The sequence below is a fragment of the Lagenorhynchus albirostris genome, chromosome 2, assembly GCF_949774975.1.
Source record: "Lagenorhynchus albirostris chromosome 2, mLagAlb1.1, whole genome shotgun sequence".
Taxonomy (NCBI): domain Eukaryota; kingdom Metazoa; phylum Chordata; class Mammalia; order Artiodactyla; family Delphinidae; genus Lagenorhynchus; species Lagenorhynchus albirostris.
Window position 1 is genome coordinate 149,737,061 of NC_083096.1, and position 15,860 is coordinate 149,752,920.

The 15,860-nt window shown below is 49.3% G+C and overlaps 2 protein-coding genes across 3 annotated transcripts in view; one reads left to right on the forward strand and one right to left on the reverse strand.

Moving 5' to 3' along the window:
* Positions 1-10,958, reverse strand: part of ARMH1 (armadillo like helical domain containing 1) — an 85,719-nt gene extending 74,761 nt beyond the window's left edge. Inside the window, exon 1 of the mRNA XM_060141941.1 lies at positions 10,908-10,958. The gene's annotated coding sequence lies outside the window, so the exon portion shown is untranslated. The remainder of the gene's footprint in view (positions 1-10,907) is intronic.
* The window catches only part of TMEM53 (transmembrane protein 53), a 447,568-nt gene continuing 442,172 nt past the window's right edge, over positions 10,465-15,860 (forward strand). For both annotated transcript variants that reach the window (XM_060140247.1, XM_060140249.1), the window contains exon 1: positions 10,465-10,600. In XM_060140247.1, the coding sequence (XP_059996230.1) occupies positions 10,540-10,600 (61 nt within the window). In that variant the 5' untranslated portion in view covers positions 10,465-10,539. The remainder of the gene's footprint in view (positions 10,601-15,860) is intronic.

Sequence of the window (15,860 nt, forward strand, 5' to 3'; positions counted from 1 at the left end):
TTCTTTAAAAAATGCAAATCGGGCATATTTCCCTGCTTAAAACTCTCCTGTTGCTCCCCATTACCCCTCTTCATTCAGGCCGAAGAACGTCTTCCATCTAAGTTTTGCTGCACCTTAAATATGAGTCTGTTCCCCCTACCCCGCCCCCCATGTCACTGCTTCCAGTAGGAACTAAGGGGAGGCTGCCAGCTTCCCCATGCTTCACACACCATTCTCTAAAGTTCTCGTACTGCTGGGACTTCCCTGATGGCGCAGTGGTTAAGAATCCGCCTGCCAATGCCGGGGACATGGATTCGAGCCCAGGTCCAGGAAGATCCCACATGCCACGGAGCAACTAAGCCCGTGCGCCACAACTACTGAGCCTGCGCTCTACAGCCCGTGCTCCGCAACAAGAGAAGCCACCTCAATGAGAAGCCCGTGCACCTCAATGAAGAGTAGCCTCTGCTCGCCGCAACTAGAGAAAGCCCGCACACAGCAACAAAGACTCAACACAGCCAAAAATAAATAAATTCATAAAAAATAATAAAGTCCTCGTACTGTTTCTCAATCATTTCTTTTCCTCTGAGGTCAGGCGTCCTGTCCTTCCCCGTCTCCCTTGCCCCAGTGCTGATTTACTTGCCATACCCACTTGCACCCAAGTCCTCCCGTTTACCCATGAGCTGCTAGGCAATTTCAGCATCAACCTGTTCCATCTTCGTAATTTTGGCTAGCATCGTCCCTGGCACATCATGGATAGTCAACAAGTGTTACTTAAATTGACATCCAACACACTGTGCTCATAATGAGCATTTTAATTTCCTTAATCTCACACAGTAATTAATTAAACAGATGTCCTGGGTGCCACTCCTAGCCAAGCACTGGGACTGGCATTGGTCAACATAACAAATATATTTTTTGCCCTCAAGGTACTTACAACCCTGAGAAAACCATAATTCAAAAAGAGTCATGTACCACAATGTTCATTGCAGCTCTATTTACAATAGCCAGGACATGGAAGTAACCTAAGTGTCCATCGACAGACGACAGGATAAAGAAGATGTGGCACATATATACTCAGCTGTAAAAAGAAACGAGTTATTTGTAGTGAGGTGGATGGACCTAGAGACTGTCACACAGAGTGAAGTAAGTCAGTAAGAGAAAAACAAATACTGTACGCTAACACATATATATGTATGTAATCTAAAAAAAAAAAGGTTCTGAACAACCTAGGGGCAGGACAGGAATAAAGACGCAGATGTAGAGAATGGACTTGCGGACATGGGGAAGGGGAAGGGTAAGGGTAAGCGGGACGAAGTGAGAGAGTGGCATGGAGTGGCCAAATGTAAAATAGATGGCTAGTGGGAAGCAGCCACATAGAACAGGGAGATCAGCTCAGTGCTTTGTGACCACCTAGAGGGGTGGGAAAGGGAGGGTGGGAGGGAGACGCAAGAGGGAGGAGATATGGGGACATATGTATATGTATAGCTGATTCACTTTGTTATAAAGCAGAAACTAACACACCATTGTAAAGCAATTATACTCCAATAAAGATGTTAAAAAAAAAAAAACGGTGCTTACAAACTGGTGGGGTAGAGAGAAAGGGAACCAGATGATTTTACTGAAAAGTGTAAAGTGCTCTCATGGGGGTAAATCCCAGGGTCTGCTGGGGCTTGTAGGAGAGCCACAAAATCTGGACTGTGGTGACCTCCATCCAATCCAGCATCCACACTCATGGTCCATAGCCTAAACTTTGTGAATAGCCTGGGAAGTCTACAATTCCGAGCTCCTTACCCTCCCACCTCTTCCATCTGTTCTCAGGAGATCTACTCTTGGGCTTCACAAAAAAGTTACAGGCCATTAGGCAAAAACGTCCTCACAATCTCTTCATTCTTCCCATGTTATGGTATCCATACCCATCCTTCTCTTTTCCTTCTTTACTCCTTTACCAGAGCTCTACACCCACCCATCCTGCCTCCTTAGAGCCCTCACTCCATCCACTACTCCCTCTTCCCCTGGATCCTCAACTGCTCTCTTTAATTAGGCATTTTTTCTTGTTAACTTACTTAATTCTTGCCTATCCTAAAACAAAAATAAGCAAAAATGAAAACAAAAACCACTTACCTCACCCTCTTGTCCCCCTGCAGTCACCTCTCTGGTTTTTGCCCTTCACAGAAAAGCTTCTTAAAAACAGTCTACACACTCTTTTCTGATAATCCACGGACCAGTCTCTCCTCAACCCACTGCAATTCTGCTTCTCTGCACTCCCCCTTCACTTGCTTGCACATTCAGCCGTGTCTCTGATAACCTCCTAATTGTCCAGGTCAATGAGGACATCTTAGTCCTTTGTTTACTTGTTCTGTTGCTGCAACAACTAAAATCACTGACCATCCCTCCTGCTCAAAAGGCTTTCTTCCCTGATGCCTCTCCACCCTGACATCTTCTCTTTGACAGCCTGTATCCCTGGCTGCTGCCTCCTGCCATCCCATCTTTCAGTTTCCAGTGCCTGTCACATTGTACGTAAATTCTCTCAGACATGACTAGGAGTCCCTCTGCCCCACTGCCAACCTTACTATCAGCAATTCCATTCAACGTGAAAGTCAACAAATACTGAGAGACAAGTGTGTCCCATCCTTGGGTTAGGCCTCTAGGGATAATTGTGAGAACCAAACAGAGTTCCTTCCCTCAAGGGGTATGCAGTTTGGGGGTGGCATAGAACCCTGTAAATAAACCATTTTAAGTCCAATAGTGTGGTAAGCGCTAGGATGGGGCAAGCACAGGATACTTTGGGAATGTGAGCGAGGGACACCTAACCCAGCCTTAGCTGGGGTGCAAGCTGCTATGGAAAATTTCCAGAGGAGATGCCATCCAGGCTGAAAGGCATCTGCAGCTAGCCAGGTGAAGAGGTGAGGAAGCTGTACTCCAGGTAGAGGGAATAAAACACGCGGAGGCTCACAGGCGCGTGAGTGTAAGGTATATTTAAAGAATTGCGAGTGCAAGGCAGTGTGGCGTAGCGGTTAGGAACACAGACACTGGAGCTGGGTGATCTTCCACCTCCCGGCTGTGTGACCTTATGCAAATTACTTAACCTCTCCAGGCTTCAGTTCTCTTACCTGAGAAGAGGGGATAATAATACCTCATAAGGTATTATGAGGTGTTATGACCCTCATAAGGGTCAACAAACTGCCTAACATATAGGAAACCCTCAATAAAGCTTAGTTCTTATTTTCATTGCTGAGATTGTTCAGAGTGGCTGGAGTACAGTATGAGGATGGAAGCGGCAAGAGACGAGGCTGGGAAAATGGGTGGAGGCCAGAGAACAAGGGGCCCTTGATGCTCTGCTGCAGGGTCAGCACTCTACCCTGAGGGCAACGTGAGGATTTTAGGTCAAGGGCTTTAAGTCAAGAGTGACAAGAAAAGACTTTGTTCTTAGGAATAGCATCTTGACTCTAGTGTAGAAAGGTGATCCGAAAGGGGCAAGACTGGAGGCAGGGCACCAGTTAGGAAGCTGTTCCCATAATCTCGGCAAAAGATGCTGATGACACTAGGGTTGGAGAGAAGTAGAAACGCCACACAGGAAGGAGCGACAGGACCTGGTGACTGTCTGACTGTGGAGGATGAAAGGGGGAGGAATCAGGAAGGACGCCCAGATAACCTTGCTTCCTACTTCACAGAGAAAACAGGGCCCATCAGGAGCAACTCCCTTCTCTCCCTCCATTTTTTTGGTGGGGGCTGTGCCACGTGGTTTGTGGGATCTCAGTTCCCTGACCAGGGATTGAACCTGGGCCACGGCAGTGGAAGTTTGGAATCCTAACCACTAGGCCACCAGGGAATTCCTTCTCCCTTTATTCTTTTTTTTTTTTAGCTATGTTGGGTCTTCGTTGCTGTGCGTGGGCTTCTCATTGCTGTGGCTTCTCTTGTTGCGGAGCACTGGCTCTAGGCATGGGGGCTTCAGTAGTTGTGGCATGCAGGCTTCAGCAGTTGTGGCTCATGGGCTCTAGAGCGCAGGCTCAGTAGTTGTGGCGCATGGGCTTAGTGGCTCCGCGGCATGTGGGATCTTCCTGGACCAGGGCTTGAACCCGTGTCCCCTGCATTGGCAGGCGTATTCTTAACCACTGCGCCACCAGGGAAGTCCTCTCCCTCTATTCTTAACCTCACCACATGGGCACGCAGCCTTTCTGTGTGCACTAGATTCTGCCCCTCTATCTTCAATCTCTCCATCTCCTCTGACTCCTCTTAAACTTGCTCGATCTCTGTCAACCCCAACAAATACATAAACAAAGCCTTTCCCTCAAGCTTCTACATTTTCTCCCTTATTCACCCCCAAATTTCTCCTTCTGGCCTACAGGATAAAGTCTGAACTCAATGTGGCATACAAGATCCTACAAAACTTGACCCCAGCCTAGCCTCATCTGCAGTGACTTCCACGTTGCAGCAGACACCAACTTCTCAACTCCCCAGGCCCTTCCAGGGCCCACTTGTATCTCAACCCTGCTCTGCCATCAGGAATGGCCAGCCTCCTTTTTGCCCTTTGGCTAATTCCCCAAGACAGCTAGGGGTTCTCAGGTCTGTGGTCCCACTTATGCCACCTCTTCTCCTGCTATGCTGTAAAACTTCACCGTCCCTCCCACTAGAGTGTGAGTTCCTCAAGGGCAGGGGTTGGTCCTCCCTGTCTCTATGTCCCCAGGGCCTGCCTAATGCCTGGCACAAAACAGATGTTTAATAAATGCTCGCTGGTGAATGAGTAAAGAAATCAGCCAGCTCCCGTTTAGATGGTTGTATCTGAATGTTCATGATATGCAGGTCCATAAAACTACCAACTTCCCAAAGCTGCCATGTGCAGAGTGGCAGAATCTCCATCCAAGAAGGCCAGTGCATAGTCTATGAGGCATTTTACAGCTGACAGGAAATAGCAATGTCAGCAGCGGTGTCATCTTTGGACACTAAGGACAGGGATTCAGTGCCATGAACCGTCAGTTAAATTGTAATTGGAGTGAACTGTTCCTCTGCAAACCATAATGTTCTTTAGCTGCAGCCAAATGGCATTCAAGAAAATTTTTTGAAATGTCAATGAAATCATTTCCAATTTGGTGCTCACAACCAGAGACTCTAATGATCAGTGGAAATGAGAAGCAAACAAATTAGCACTAATGGATAATGGCTTTTGGAAAAGAGGATTTAATTTATAGTCAACTGATCATGGCATGCAGCACGCAGTAAAAGTCAGTTTCACCAGCTTGAGCGTAAGAACCAGAGCACACCCAGAATGCCAGAGAAAAATATACGTATGCCATCATGCTTATTGGAAACTCTCTGTAAGTGGCAGCCAATTAAAATGGTCATTATTTTACCTTGGAGAGAAAATGGTCTGAAAAAATCAAAGCACATGAAATTAAAATCTGGATTAGGAACCTCGGTCCAAATTGGTTTGTTTGTGGCCTTCTAACCTTGGCAAGGTCTTCTGCAAGGACGACAAACCTACTTTGTCTTCAGCCCAGAGTGGACTCTTTGTTTTTAATTTCCTCTCCATCTTCAGAGGTGATTAATAAATCTGGACTCATCCATAAATCATTTCTGTAGCACCCAAACGGTTCTTCTTCGTGCCAGGAAACGAAAATCACAGAAATCTCAAAACCCTCGGCTCTTGTACTAAGTCAAAGGTCCTTAGCAACAAGTGAGAAGAGGTATTAAAAATCAGGGCTTCCCTGGTGGTGCAGTGGTTGAGAGTCTGCCTGCCAATGCAGGGGACACGGGTTCGTGCCCTGGTCCGGGAAGATCCCACATGCCGCGGAGCGGCTGGGCCCGTGAGCCATGGCCGCTGAGCCTGCGCGTCCGGAGCCTGTGCTCCGCAATGGGAGAGGCCACAACAGTGAGAGGCCCACGTACCGCAAAAAAAAAAAAAAAAAAATCAAAAGGTCACTAGGTTTCATTTCTTAATAAAATTTCTCAGAGGGCTTTTTTCCTCCTAAATCAAAAGACACATTTCTAAAAGCAAGAAGCCTCCAGGGCATGGGCTGCCAGCCTGGCTCCTTGTCCCCACATGGCCTCGGAGATAAGGCAGTCACTGTCTCCTGTTCCTGTGGGTTCCACCTGCACAATGGGACAGAGGCCTTCTCCCAACCCGACTCTTTACTCTCAGCTCCTCATTCAGAGAGAGAGGGAGAAGAGACAGAGACAGAGAGAGGGAGAAGAGACAGAGACAGAGACAGAAACATTCTCCTTTCAACTTCAGGCCCAGCCAAAAATGGTGTCCTGGCCTTTACTTCCACCTCAGGGCCAAATGCAACACAATTTGTCACTTTCTTCTCATAGACGCCCTTCCTTCTGCTCCCCACTCATACCCTCCTCACAGATCATCTGCCCCATCTCTTCCCCACAGCCAGCCACCATTCCCTCCATCCTGTTTCCATAGACCATTTTCCCCATCTCCTTCCTGCAAAACCTACTGCCGTCACCAGCTTCCCAGACCTACCCTCATTCTCTACCCATGGACCCCCTTTTCCTCTCCCCAGACTCACTTCTGCCCCCAGCTCTACTCCACAGGCCTGGCTTCATGCCCTCCCCACAAAATGTAACTCTCTAGGTCAACCAGAGTCTCTCTGCCCACGTTCTCCTCACCCCTTCATTGCTCTATGCTTCATCTTCCTTGACCTGATTTCCTGTCCTTCCTTCCCTTCCCAACCTTCTTACTCTTCCCTGGAAAACTTTTGTTTCTGATCAGCAAAGTCTCCTCCACACTTAGCAGCTCCACACTCGCTCTGCCCACCTCCAGCCTGCCCTGGAAGCTGGCTCTTCCTCAGGGCGCCACTTCTGCATAGTCAACCCTGGAGGAAGCTGCTTATACTCTTAAACCCAAGGGATCTCAGGACTGGGAGAGGGGCTGATGTCTCCCCACCAAAGTCCAATTCAGTTCCTATTCTACCTGCTCTTTGTAAAAACCCTTGCTACTTTAGGGTCATGCCATTCAGCTGTATTGACCTTTGCCCCTCCTCTTGCTGTCATCTACAGACTCCAGAACAACCTGCTTTACTGGTACCTGGCTCACAAGCATCCTCTTCCCTTTTCCTTCCTCAGGTCCTGCCATCATCTGGGGGGATTTCAATGGCCATGTCAACATCTTGGCTGTCTTCTGTATTCCACTTTGGCCACCTGCTACCATGGTCATACCCTGGACCCTGTCATCACTTGAAACTACTCAAACTTCATTACTCCACTTTCTCATCATAACTCTCTCATTCAACTGTTTCCAAGATATGGGTTCTCTGACTTCATTGGGACCTCCAGCCCATAACACTTTTACTCTCCCTTATGCAGTTTAGGTCTAAGATCCACCAACTCAACCACTCTTTTGCCAGGATCCTCAACTTCCTTGTCCTTTGTCCTTCCATTTCATCCACCTGATAAAATTCAAACCTGGATCAACTCAATTCACCTCTCTGCAGCCACCAGTAGATGGCTGAATATTGTTGGGGGAAAAATACATAGCACACAACCATGCAGACTGCTGCTGCTACAAAATAACGGTCACCAACCTCAATAGGGCTCTAACTGCCCGGAAAGCTGTATGCTACCTCGGTCATCTTGCTCCCATTCTCCACTGCAGCTATTTCAATCCTTCTCTGCTGGTCTCAAATCTTGTAAATCATCTCCAATCCCTTTCTCCCTGGCTGATACCATGTCCCTATTCCACAGAAAAAGTAGGAACCACCATACAAGAATTCTCTCAGGTTCCTGCCACCAAATCTACTAATGTACTCATCTCACATGCCTCCTTTCTGTCACAGTGCAAATGTCCCTCTAAGTGAACTTCTCCACTAATGTTTTGGATCCCCTACTCAGGAGTCCCCAACCCCCAGGCCGCGGACCGGTAGCAGTCCATGGCCTGTTAGGAACCGGGCCGCACAGCAGGAGGTGAGCAGCGGGCAACATCGCTCCCCACTGCTCGCGTTACCGCCTGAACCATCCCCTCCTCTGCCCCATCCGTGGAAAAATTGTCTTCCACCAAACCGGTCCCTGATGCCAAAAAGGTTGAGGACTGTTGCCCTACCTTATTCTTTTTCTGGGGGCGCCACTCTCTGTTATCTCTTTTTCCCTATAATACTATCTTTTTCTCTTTGCTGTATCCATGCCAACAGCATTTCTCCCATCTGAATAAAAACCTGCCTCTCCTTCCAGCTATTTTCTTCTCTCTTTTTGCCTCTGAAAGAGCCAAACTTCTTAAAAGTGTAGTCGTCACTTCCTCACCTTCCCACCCACTTCTCAACTCACTGTAATTCGACCTCAGTCCCACCACGCCACTGAAACTGCCTTTACAACCACTTCCTTGTTTCTAAAGCCAGTGGATTTTTTTTAGAACTTATTTTACTTGATTAGTCATCAGCCTTCAACACTTTCCTCCCCTGGTTTCTGGGAAACCATGTTCTACTACTGATTAATTAATCACTGTGGACACTTCATCTCAATTACTTTTGCAGAACCTCAAATGTAGGTGCTTCTCAGGGCTCTGTCCTAGGCCCTCTTCTCTTCTTACTCTACACATACTCCCTGGGCAAGCCCAACAAATCAATCCACTCATGTGGCTGCCATATAAGGCACAACAGACTGCACATCTTAATTTCCAGTTTAGACTTATCTTGCAAACTCCAGTCAGGCATACTCAGCTGCCTCTTGGACACCTCCACTTGGATGTCCACTGGCACCTCAAACTCACCATGCCCAGAACTGACCCTCTCCTAAGAACTCTCCTTTCTGTTTGCCCAAAGCAGGAATTTAGAAGTCATTCTTCATTTTTCCTACTCACCCCATGTCCAACCAGTCACCAAGTCCAGTTCTTTTAAACTCCTAAGTGTCTAAGGAATCCATCCCCTTTTCTTCAATCCTGTTACCTCTCCATGTTTCAGGCCACCATAATCCTTCCCCATTACTAAAACAACTTCCAAAACTGGTCTCCCTCCTTCTCCCAGTCCCCAATCCATTCTCTTCATTGATCTTTCTAAAACACATATCTGATTGTTACTCTTCCACTTAAAGCCCTGCAGCCTCCCCATTGTCCTTAGGATAAAGTCTAAGCTCTTGTGCTCATTGGTGTCAACTGCATTGGAAATTTTTTCCATCAGTAAGATCTACTCATAAGTTCAGAGCTGAGCGTGGTATCAAAGACCCTCCAGAATCTGGGCCTATCTGTTCCTCCAAGGTTGCTCTCCCATTAGTCTCTCCTCTGGCCAGGAAATGCTCATAATTCCTGGCACCGACCCCTCACTTTCCTCTCCTTTTATAAATTTACTTATTTATTTTTGCCTGCGTTGGGCCTTTGTTGCTGCACGTGGGCTTTCTCTAGCTGTGGCGAGCGGGGGTTACTCTTCATTGCAGTGAGTGGGCTTCTCATTGGGTGGCTTCTCTTGTTGTGGAGCACAGGCTCTAGGCACGCAGGCTTCAGTAGTTGTGGCTCACAAGCTCTAGAGTGCAGGCTCAGTAGTTGTGGCTCATGGGCTTTGTTGCTCTGTGGCATGTGGCATCTCCCCCGACCAGGGCTCGAACCCGTGTCCCTTGCATTAGCAGGCGGATTCCTAACCACTGCGCCACCAGGGAAGCCCTCACTTTCCTCTCTTTGAGCCCTGTAAGGTCTCACGTCTCCACAAGTCTTTCAAAACCCAGCTCAAGAGCCATCAGCACTGCCATAAATGCCCCTTCTAATTCTGAGCTCCTAAAATCCTTAGGGCCTACTCTTCTTGTAGTACTTACCCCTTGCACAGTATTACAGTTGGCTCATGCATGATTTCTTTCCCTCTCCTTTTAAGACTTACGGAAGTCAGAGCCAAAAACTTAATCCTCACTAGAGTCCACCTATGTAACAGGTGCTCAGTAAATATTTTTTAAGCGCGTTGATAAATTTAAGAAAACTGTACCCCCTAGCCCCTTTATGTCCCGCACGAACAGGGTATTCTCTAAAGTATTCGCTAGAAAATAGCACCTCCTTTGCATCCTCCCCATCTCACCAGTCAGAATATTCCTCGACCAGCTGGGTGGAGGATGGGCTGGCACGCATTCCTGTGGTCGTTTTGTACGGTTTTCTACCTCCAGCCCTCGGAGCTGCGGCTGGTAGAGGGTAGTAGAGATAGCTAAGTGATGTAAGTCAAAGGGCACTGCTGTCCACCCGGTACGATAAGACACGATTTAGGAAGGAAAACCCTCCCCGACCCCAGAACACAGCAACTCTCCCGCAGACCCTCTTATCTACACAGGAGGGTGGGGACTCTTCCTGACCGGCGTCTTGGCTGGCCAATACCTGACCCAGATCAAGCGAGTCAGCCAATGGCTGAGGGCCAGGGATAGAGCGGGGCGGGGCATGGTTGCTAGGGCCGAGCTAGCAGGGTGCTGCGTGAGGCCCCGAGAGAGACTCGGTGGTTGCTAAGGCGGGAGGTCACAGAGCGCGGCTCAGGGATTGGGTAGCGTCGAGGGAGGTGGGTGGTGATTGGGCGGTGCCCAGGAGGCCCCCGGGTGAGGTGCGGGAACGTGAGCGAGAGTTCCGGCCGGAGGCCCGAGCTGAGGGCCGGCGCCTTCATCATGGCCTCGGCCCAGCTGGACTACACCATCGAGATCCCGGATCAGCCCTGCCGGAGCCGGGGTATGGAATGAGGGTTGGGTCCAGTCGTGGGGAGGTGACCTAAGGAGTCTGTGGGTCTCAAGCGCAGCTGTGGCCCCGCCCCTCTTGCGGCCTTGTCCTCTAGCGGCCCACCCCCTCACGGGGGGGTCCCCCTCACCGCAGGTCCTAGACTTGGTCGGGTCCAGAGAGCCCCGCCCCCTAGTAAGCCCCTCCCCCAGAGTGCTCTTGGTGTCCGAGCCCCGCCCCTTCGCGGCGTCTACCCGACCCCTAACCCCGTAGGTTGGGGCCCTTCTTTCTGTCTCTTTAGTCGGAGTTCCCAGGTCCGTACCTTCGCTTCTCTCCTGGTAGCTGAAGGCCCTCCTGATTCTTTTGTTTGGGGTCGGGCTTCCCACTGCTAGCCTTTCTTCGGCAGTTGTGGTTAGGGGTCCCACCCATTATATTTCATCCACTGTTTTCCTCGGGGTCCATGCAAAAGCCCAGGACACAGAGCCTTCATCCCTCCCTCCTCTGCACTCTCCTTGGCAGTGGTTACAGAGCCGTCTCTGCCATGAAATAGAAGTCTGCTCAAATCCTGACTCCTCCCTTTAGTAGCTGGATGACCTTTGGCACGCTTCCAGCTCTGAACTTCGGTTTCCTCATCTGCACAGCTGGGGTACCAATAGTAACCTCCCTCCTAGGGTTGTTGGTTGCACAACTGAGATTATTTGTCTAAAGGACCCAGCATAATGCTTGGCACAGAGTGAGCTTAATGATTAGCTTTGTTTTCCTCTCTAGTCATATCATTACAGAAAGATGTGTGGGAGGCTCCACAAAATTAGTAGCCTGTAGAACAGGTCTGGGTCCCTGTCAGTGTGAGTCAGATTGGGGGCCCAGAGAATGGAAAGTTTGGCCCTGATTGGGAATCATGGTAGAGGAGCCTTGACATGCACCCCAGCCTAAGCTGCATGTCTTGCCTGCGTTACTCCACATCGTCTTCACACCTCCAGCTGCAGCTCAGCCTCTTCTATTGCTACCACAACCATCTTCCCAGTGCAAAGCTTTGATCTTATCACTGTTCTACATAAAACCCTTCAGTGGCTCCTTATTGCCCTCAGGATAAATCAAATCCAGATTCCTTAGCATGGTATTCAAAGTCCTCCATAATTTAGCAGACCCTGCTTACCTCTTTGATCACTGTGTCCTTCCACTGTTCAACTTGAGTTTTATGTTCTAGCAACCCCAGACTGCTTGTGATTCTCCACACACTTCTTGCTTCTCTGCCTGTGCTCCCTCCATTTCTTCTGTCTGGAATGCCCTTTCCCTCTGCTGCCCCACACTGCCCCCTCGCTTCCCTAGTTCATTATTTAAGGCTTCGCTCAGATGTTACCTCTTTCAGGAGAGCCTTCCCAGACCCCTCCTATTGCATCTTGTGTTCCTTGGGTGGGGTCTCGGAGGGGAGTGCAACCCCTAGGCTCCCCCAGAACAGATGGCTCCAGACCAGCTGTATTTCCCTAGAGCCCTCTGTCGGCCGAGGGCTCTTAGGCTTATAGATGTAAAAATGCTTTTGAAAAGTTTTGGCATCAGTGGGAGATAAAGCCAGTTAGTAATATTGCCCTTGGAGAACCTTCAGCTGCAAAGAGCTGGGGCTGCCTTCTGCATGGCCAGGAGGGCAGAAGTTCTCCTTCATCCCACGTGGGCAACCTGGCGGTCTTGGCTTGCATTTCAGTTCTACCTCCTGCTGTTCTATGGCTTTGGCAAGTTATTGAACCTCTCTGAGCCTCAGGTTCCCTGTTGTGAGGGTTAACAAGGTAGTGACTGGATGTGTGTGCCTGGCATGGAGCAGGTGCTCCGTTGGTATATTTCCTCCCCTTGTGGTTCCCCTCCCTGCTTCAGGGGGCTGGGTCCTAGAATTGGAGGAGATATCAGGGGGCCACTTTGTCCTGCATCCTTCTCGTGGCATGAGAGCATGCTGTTGCCACCAGACCCTTCCCTGACAGGATGCTTCCTCCCAAATATCCTGGCCTGTTGGAGGCAACTGGGATTGTTAGAAAGCACTTCCCTTTCTTGAGCCACAATAGGCCTTCCTGTCATTTCTGCTTTCAGTTCAGCATTTGCTGTGTCCTGGCGATGGGTTAGTTGCTGGTGCCTCAGAAGTGACTCACACACAGACTCCTTCAAGGAGCTGTGGTTCTGGGGAGGGCTGAGGGCTTAGAAGCAGGGGGTTTCACAAAGACGTGGTAACCGCAGGGCTAGGAGGTCGTGGTGGGTGCAACACAGAGCAAGGTAGTCTCTCTTCCTCTCTTTTCAAGCTCATCTCTCTTCTCCAAGAGAAATACCTCCAGGGCCTTCAGTTGTTCCTCCTCTGGTGTGGTTCTAATAGCCTCCTCCTTCTGATTGCTCCTCTGCACTGGCTTTGGTTTCTCATTCCTTTCCCTCTCAAAGTGCATAGCCCAGAGCTGACCTCAAGGCGGTATGGCCCTCTCAGAAGGAAGTGACAGCACTGTGATCCCCTGAATCTGTTTTCTTCCTGTCTGCAGAGAGCTCCCCTCCAGGCTGACAGGGCTTCACAGACAATCTTTGGGGGTCCAGAGATTGTCTCTCTTTTGCAATTACTGTTTAATGGTGGAGAAGTGTGTAGGACAGTCATATTTGGTTTCTGGAATTGCTTTTCCCCCATAATTGAGCATCAGAGCCACAGAGCCCAGCACTGCTGTGAGTTGATAGAGAGGCGAGCAGCTTCTGCTGGCACATCAGTTAGCTGGAAGGCAGCTACAGATCTGGGGTCGTTCAGAGCCCAGGGTCCTTCTGCTGGGATTCCCACCAGCAAGTATCCGTGGCTGTCTGGGCCAAATGAGGGTCGTCTGCCTGGTCCTTTGCTGAAGCTGATCCCTTGACCTAGCATTTCCCGCCATCCCACCCACTCCTCTTTGACCAGTGATCCCCTCACCCTCCTAAGTGAGAGTCGGGTATTCTCATCTCATTTCCTTGGGGAAGGTTCTGTTCTCAGGGCTCCCACAGCAGGGATCCCTGTCGTGTTGCTGGAGGTTTTGCTCAGTGTTGCCAGAGCCTGGCAAGGATGAAGTGCCAAATGAGCTGAAGGGAGTCGTTTAGGCAGCACTTGGGCCCCGCCCAAGTTGCTCTGCCATCCCAGGCCAGGGCTGTGCTGCCCCTCCTCCCAGCCAGAGAATGGTCAGCCAAGCCCTGCCCTGGGGCCCCTCTGCGGCTCACTGGCAGGCCAGCAGGCCTTCTTAAAGGCACCCTGTTGCTTTCATGTTCAGTAAACATTTTTTAGAAATAATTGATTCACAGAATTAATGAGGCTGGGACAAGGGGCTCACTCTTAGAGTACAAAGAAAGCCTTCGGTGGGGGGGGTCACAGAGAAGGGAAGTGATAGGTTTATTGTAGGCCCAGGCTTAATTGTCAGTCTGCTCTTCTGCTGAGCGCCTGCCGGGGTCAAAGAAATGTAGACCTTGTCTTGACCCCCAGGAAGTGCTCCCTGGCATCGGGGAAACAGTCTGGGGTGGACCACAGTCCAAACAACCATGGTGGGCCCCAGGGGTCAGCTGCCTTCCTGGAGTAGAGTGGCCCAAGCTGGACCTGGAGCTGCGGGAGGGCTGACAGGTAGATGGGGAGCAGCAGGAAGTGCAAAACTAGGGGCACTGGGGGGACTGAGAGTGGCCCGAGAGAGCAGGGCCCTGGCGGCAGGCCGCCGGGTGCTTTCAGGAGCCGGAGAGAAAATCTCAAGAGCTGTCATACCAGAGAGGCCTCAAAGGCCCGGGCGAAGGGTTGGGACTAGACCCTCTTCTTGTCTGTGGGGACCCTGTAGGTGCTTTTCTTTTTTAAACAGTGGAGTTTTGTTTATTTTTTTAATCACGGTATGTTTTCTTTCATACATTAATAAAAACCCTTCCTAATTTGTCTGCTTTATACCAGGCACCGTGCTAGGCCCTGGATCTGAGCTCCAGACGTGAAGGACCCTTTGCTGGCCTCCTTTGCCTGAGGTCTCTGTGGTTTCTGTTGCACTTACATTGTTGACCATGCCTGGCTCACATGCCACGCGTGCCAGGAACCTCTCTTATGATTTTATTACTTCTCACGACCACCTTGTGAAGTAGGGAGTACTCTTATCCCGTCTTACAGGTGAGGAACAGAAGCTCAGGGGAGGTGAAGTATCTTGCCCCAAGTTATCCCAGATTCCAACTTGGTAGCCTCACTCCAAAGCCTGTGCATGCAGATTTCAGTTGCCATCAGGAAGTACTGCCTGAATACAGTTCCATTTCTAGGAAACAGTTAAGGACATGCAGGAAGAAAGAGGTGTCCATTAAAGTATTTTTATAACAGCAAAAGATTGGAAACAACATCATGTCCAATAATGGGAGCTTGGTCACCATAAATTATGAAATATTCTATAGCTGCTCTGCAGCCACTAAAAAGAATGGGGTAGAGATATATAAACCGACAGGGAGAGATGTTCACAATATATTGCTAAATTGAAGAAAGCAGATTACAAAAGCAGTATGGTTCCAATTTTATGAGATATTCATTTTCTGCTTTTTCTACAGTGAGCATGCATTCCTCATGATGTAATAATAACTTCAATTCATTGAACTCTTTCTTTGTGCCAGGGTAACATGCTAAGCCCTCAGTAGTCACTGTCTTATTCAGTCCTATGTATTATTATCCCCATTTCACAGATAAGGAAATTGAAGCTTAGAGAACTAGCTCAAGGTCTGTTTCATAGTTATTGGTGGCAGAACCAGAGACTTGAACCCAGGTATGGTTTTATACAGTATGCACTCCTAGATACCATGCTGCTCTCCTATGCTGTTACTCCAAAAAAAAAAAAAGTAAATTTAAAATGAAGTAATTTTGTTTAAATATAGGAACTGTGAGACTCTAGAAAGTATTTCTTGGGAGTAGAGGAAATTGAGGATCCTTTTATTCCTTGTATTTTAAGAAGAAAACAGGTTCTTTGTATTTTCGTTCTGGCTTGCAGAAGAAAAGCACATATTGTTCCATAGAGTCTTATCTGGGCCTCTCACTGTTGTGGCCTCTCCCGCTGCGGGGCACAGGCTCCGGACGCGCAGGCTCAGCGGCCATGGCTCACGGGCCCAGCCGCTCCGCGGCATGTGGGATCTTCCCGGACCGGGGCACGAACCCGTGTCCCCTGCATCGGCAGGCGGACTCTCAACCACTGCGCCACCAGGGAAGCCCCATAGAGTCTTATCTTGTCAGCCCTTTCCTTTGTCTTCCCCATATGCCCCTGGGATATACACAATCCAATTTATGCTTTAGTTTTAT